The 6,000-nt window shown below is 46.4% G+C and overlaps 1 protein-coding gene across 1 annotated transcript in view; it reads right to left on the bottom strand.

Moving 5' to 3' along the window:
* LOC111157076 (tensin 3) overlaps positions 1-6,000 on the bottom strand; it is a 201,714-nt gene that overhangs the window by 157,553 nt on the left and 38,161 nt on the right. The window contains exon 2 of the mRNA XM_022518299.1: positions 1,865-1,973. Coding sequence (XP_022374007.1) covers positions 1,865-1,973 — 109 coding nt within the window. The remainder of the gene's footprint in view (positions 1-1,864; positions 1,974-6,000) is intronic.

The following is a 6,000-nucleotide window of genomic DNA, read 5'->3' as shown; positions in this document are numbered from 1 at the left end:
CATCATCATCACCACCATCATCACCACCAACATCCTCATCACCAACATCACCACCATCATCTCTAAGACTACTGGACACTTTCATGATCCAGTCAATGCCCTGTGTGTTCCACATGTACTTAATCTGTCATTCACAGTAACTCTAAAGGAAAATTCAAGCACAGAGAAACAGAATGGGAACCCCAGCTGCCCGGCTCCACCATCCTCGCTCAGCTCCAGCATACCTACTGCTTCTCCGGAAATGAACCAAAGAAAAGGCCCCTCCGCCACAACCTCACAGAGCCGGCACGCATGACCACTTAGACAACGTATGTCAAGGCACGCCTCATTGTCTCCAGGCAGCACGTACATGGGCTCAACACGCAGCCGCATGTGACATGTATAGATCACAGGAGACAAAACTACTCATGGTGTCTTTGCACAGTCTCTACAGTTTACTGACAAAAGGAACAGACTACAGAAATTAACTACATTTCATCGGGGGGGCAGGGAAAAGAACCAAGGAAGGGCTACGGTATCCTCTGAGCAGCCAATCACGGTCACCCACGGGGATCTTGCCAGGCCCCGTCTACACCCAGGGTGACCCTGCCAGGCTCCAAACTCCAGCTCTGGGAGCAGCGTGCCCACAACCTGCCCCCACATGCCCACGCTGGGGGGCAGGGGAGATACCTCAAGTCTCCTGTTCTGATCCCAGTGAGACTGTTCCTTCCACAGGCCTTCTTCTCTTGACAGTGTCACAGGGGTGCCCGGCATACAGTCACATTTGGAGCCATCATGGTGATCCCTTAAGACAAGAGCACTACATCCCACCATACAAGACTTCTCCGGCCCCCGCTACAGCTCGCAGGGGCCAGGTGACGGGAAGCCCCCCAGGCCCCATCACACAGGCTGCCCCCAGGGAGAAGGGAGAGGGGCCCATGGACAGAAAAGGGGGTCATGTGGGGATGGCATCCCCAGCAGCCCCCCACCCCCGGAGGCCATGGCAGGAAGGACTGACAGAGGTGGTGACATGCTCATGGCTCTGGAAGCACCATCAGCAAGAATAACACAGGGACCTTCTGAGAAGCAAACACACCAGCCCTCCCACACTCAGGCCCTTTCCCTGCAAGAGAGACCCTGAGTGTCCCAGGTCTCCCCAACCCCACACGGAAGTCTGACCCTCCTCCCCCGCGGCCCCTCCCCAAAGCAACCCACAGGGACTGAGGACTAGGGTCCCTCAGGGAGAAAGGGGAGCCAAGAGGCAGTCGCAACACCACAGAAGCCTGCTGGGGACACCCCACCAAAGAGAGGACACCACAGGGCGGGCCCCATGCCTCCTCCAGGCCCCAGTTCCCAACCTGCCTGTGCTCTGCAACATGGACCCACGACCCCAAACTGGGATTCTAGGGCTCAGGGATACAAGCAACATTGTTCTCACCGGCCCACTACCCAGATTCATCACTGCACAAGTGCACGACCGACCTGGGGCTTGAGCATCAGAGCCCTGACGCCAGGCTGGTGGGTCTGCCCTGCCTCCAAGCTGCAGAGCTCTTGGTTCTAAGCTCACTGAGAGGTCAGAGCACAAGACCGGATAACCTGAGTCAGGGCCCCCATCGTGGAGGGAGGGCACGTCACAGCTGCTCACTGCTGCCCCTCACCCGTGCCAGCAGCTTTGCTCCCTCCCCAAAAGTTCCCTCCCCAGCGAATCTGGGTAAATACAGTGGGTCCCTGCCCCAGTAAGGGTGGGGGGTAAACACTGGCTCCAAAGGGGAATTCCATGATTTAACTTTTGGAAACTCCCGAAAGCAGCTTTTCATTTTGGTTTTTGTTTGTGTGTCTGCTGCATTTTGGTTTTATTAGCAAGGAAATGAGAAACGGTGCTCACCTCGGCATGCGATCCCTTGGCTGTCGATAATCTGCTTGCAAACCCCGCAGACCTGGGGTTTCTTAAAGGCTTTGTTCTTAAAACTGTGCAGACTCGTTAACTCTTCTGGCTGGAAAAGCAAAGGGAGAAATTGTCAGCCCCACGATTCATTGTTTGTTTGCTTTTTCTCTTCTCTTTCAGGAAATTCAGCATCTAGCAGAGTTTGGTAAGAGCTAAAACAGGAACTTCACCCATTCAACAGAGAAGAACAAGAAGCCGTCCAGCCAGAGCTGGGATTCCCCAGGGGAGCTCAGATGCCCCGTCAGCATTCTCAGTGCCCTTGCCCCACCTCCCCCCCACCCACCACTTGCAAATCCCCCTTTAAATGGGTGAAGAGGGCTGGGAGTGCTGCACTGATCAACGCTGATAATGTGATCACATATTATCTTCCACCGACTCCATGACACAGTAATCCACAGGCATTCCCTGAACCTTAATGCTTCCTCTGGAAGCAATGCTCAGCAAATAGCACAACCGTGTTCGGAGGAAGCCGGTGACGGATCCTCCCAGCCCCTGGGCCTCTCCAAGTGCACTTCTGCAGATGGAGAAGCCATTATGGGAGACCAGCACGTTAAGATACACGGTCCCCCCTAAACCCAGCATAGCACAGAGTTCACAACATGCGTGGGTACTGGGGATACCTGAGCCCCTCATCTACCAAACCCCTGTCTGCAGGGTCAAGGTTCACAGCTGTATCTTATCATCTCAGAAAAATTCAATTTGCCTTAGAACCAAACCCCCATCATTATACCCAACTGGTGACATACGGCAGCATATTCTCCCAGCGCGATGATCCACTGAGGCCCGTACTGACCACCCGAAGCAACCACAGCCCCCTGGAAGATTAGTGTTGGCCAGAATGGGAAACTAATGATACCACAGTAGTTTCTTACAGATTTTTTAGAGCTACACCAACACTGTGACTCAGCAATTCCACTCCGAGAGACATTCCACAGAAGCAAACATATATGCCCACAAATTCTTGTGCAAGAAGGGGCAGAGCTGCCTTATTTAAAAGTGCCCCAAACAGAAATAACCCAAATGCCCATCAAAAGGAGACAGGATAAACAAACTGTGATACATTCCTACGCCGGACCACTGTTCAGGGACACACAAGAGCTTGCTACCATCACATGCTACTCATCACAGGTGAGCATCAAGTGTTACTGCGCTGAGCGAAAGAGCTCCGACACAGAGGCACACAGTGATGGCTATTTATAGGACGTTCACAAACAGGCAAACCACTCTATCTAGTTCCTCAGAGACTGGAAAACAGGGAGGTGAGCTCCACGACTGCCCCAGATTCCTGCATCTCGGAAGGATGCACAAAAGGAAGGGGACCAGTGTACTACCTGGAACAGAGAAGACAGTGCTAAGAGTCTAGGCAGAGGAGGGCAGCAAGAGTTCACTCGCCAGAGCACCACAAAACAGGGATGCTTGGAACCCCTATGAGGAGCACAAGGGCCCTCCAAAATGTTCTGCCGAGCACTGATGAGCACGTGTGTGGTGTACGTGCACGCCGCAGTACAAACTGCCCAAAATAAGGCACAGAAAGAAGGACCACCTAAGTAAACACATAGATCAACAGACAGAGCATCAGTGAGCTGTGGGAAAGTTCAAGTGTCCCAACACATGTGTAATTGACATCTCTGTGAAGAGGGGATGGGAGGATCACTGAAAATATAATGCTTAAAAGTTTTCCAAAATCAGAGCGAAACTATTAACCCATAGAGTGAAGAAACTCCACAAATCCCAAGTACAAGAAATGTGGCAGAAATGACACCAACGCACGTGATAATCACACTGTCCAAACCCAGTGATACACAGAAAATCGTAAATGCGCCCAGAGAGGAGGAAAAGCCACATTACGAAGAAGACCAACCATAAGCACAATCGCAGATTTCTCATGGAAAGTAAAGGCAGGGAGAAAACCATAGAGAGATACAGGGTGTGAGGAGAAATTCTGCCAAGCTAAAATTTTGGACCCAGCAAACACAGCATTCAAAAATTAAAGTGAATTTTAAAATTCTTGCGATACACAAAAGCCAAAATACTTCATCACCAGCTGACATACACTACGAGAAGAGTTAAACATAGTCTGAGCACGAAGGAAATTCTCACAACTGGAAAAACAGCTTTACACAGAAGGAACGGTGCCAGAAATGGCGAGTATGTGGATAAATACACGAGATTTTCTTTTAAGATTAAAAACTCACTGCAAAATAATTAACTTTTGAAGCAAAAACTACTAACGATGTAACATGAGGTTCCACAGACATAAAAGTAAAATTTATGATAAAACAGCACAAAGCCCAGGAAAAGAGAAATGTAAGCATTCTACTGCAAGGCTCTTGTACTATTCATTAGATCATATACTATCCTGTGAAGCAAGCTGTGATCAACGAGAGAGATGCATTATAAACCCCAAAGCAACTACTAAAATAATGAGTGATAGGTAATAATCGAACAAAACAGATAAAATGAAATTACTTCTTAAAAGTTCAACTCATCTAGGGGTACCTGCCTGGCTCAGTCAGTGGAGCACAGGACTCTTGATCTCAGGGTCATGAGTTCAAGCTCCATGTTGGGTGTAGAGATTATTTTAAAATAAGATCTTGAAAACATTAAAAATAAAAGTAAAAGAAAACTTCAATTAATCTAAACATGGCAAAAAAGAAAGTAGAGCAAAAACTAGGAGACAGAAACAGAAAACAAATAGCAAGATGATAGATGATAGACTTAAACCTTATTATTTATTAATGATCACATTATGTAAATAGTTTAAGTGCCCTAATTAAAAGGCAATGATTGCCAGATTATATTCCTTTAGAAACAAAAAAGACAGAAAAAATACACAAGGATAATGTTAAAGGAAAGTTGGGAGTGGCTATATTGATATCAGACAAAGTTGACTCCAGATCAAAGAATGCTACCAATGATATGGAAAGGGATTTCATAATGATAAGAGAGTATATGCATCAAGGGAACATACAATCCTAAAACTGTATGCACCTACTAACAATACCTTCAAAATACATAAAGCAAGAAATGAAAGAATTGCGAAGACATAAAGAGGCAAATGTGTAAATATGTCAGAAACTTATTTATCCCTCTTTTAGGCTGAACCATGTCCCCATGAAACTCTTATGTTGATGTTCTAACTCCCAATATGACTGTATGTAGAGATGGGGCCTTTAAAGAGGTAATTAAGGTCAAATAAGGTCAGAAGGGTGGGATCCTAATCCAGTAGGACTGGTGCCCTTACAAGAAGAGGAAGAGACACCTGGGGGGGTGGGGAGATTGCTCACCAAGGAAAGTCCATTTGAGGAGGACTCACTGAGAAGGTAGCCATCTACAAATCAAGGAAAAGGCCTCAGGAAAAACAAAGCCTGTCAACACCTCAATCTTGGACTTCTAGCCTCCGGAACTGCAAGAAAATAAATTTCTATTGTTTAAGTCCCCTGTCTGGCATTTTGTTATGGCAGCGCCAGCACGCTAATATACCCCTTCCCAATCACTAATGCTTATTTTTATCAATAGTAACAATTGATAATTATCGCAGAAAATAACCAAGATAGGTAAGATTTGAACAACATTCTCAAAAGACTTGAACTAACACTGACAGAACATCAGACCTACAGCAACAGAATACACAACCCTTCCAAGTGCATATGTAATGTCCATACTGAGACAGACCACAGCCTGGGACATAAAACAAGTCCACATAAATCTAAAAGTATTCAAGCCATACTAAATATGTTCTCTGACCACAGTGGGATTATACTAGAAGCCATTAAAAAAAAAAAAAAATCCTTGTAAAATCCCCCAAGTATTTAGAAATTAAACACACTTTTAAACAATACATTGTAGCAAACAGGATTTATCCCAGGGAGGCAAAGCTGGTTTAACATAAATAACAATCAATAAAATAAAAGAGAAACCTACACAATTTTTCAATTAATTGGGGGAAAAAAAACTCTAACAAAATCCAACATCCATTTCCTGATAAACACTCTCAAAGCAAAATAGAGAGAGACTTCCTCAACTTGGTAAAAATCTACCACAAACCCCAATTTAAGGACAACAGACTGAATGCT

This window comes from Enhydra lutris, unplaced genomic scaffold, assembly GCF_002288905.1.
Source record: "Enhydra lutris kenyoni isolate GAN:26980312 unplaced genomic scaffold, ASM228890v2 scaffoldscaffold51, whole genome shotgun sequence".
NCBI lineage: Eukaryota > Metazoa > Chordata > Mammalia > Carnivora > Mustelidae > Enhydra > Enhydra lutris.
This window is presented reverse-complemented; position numbering and strand designations above follow the sequence as displayed.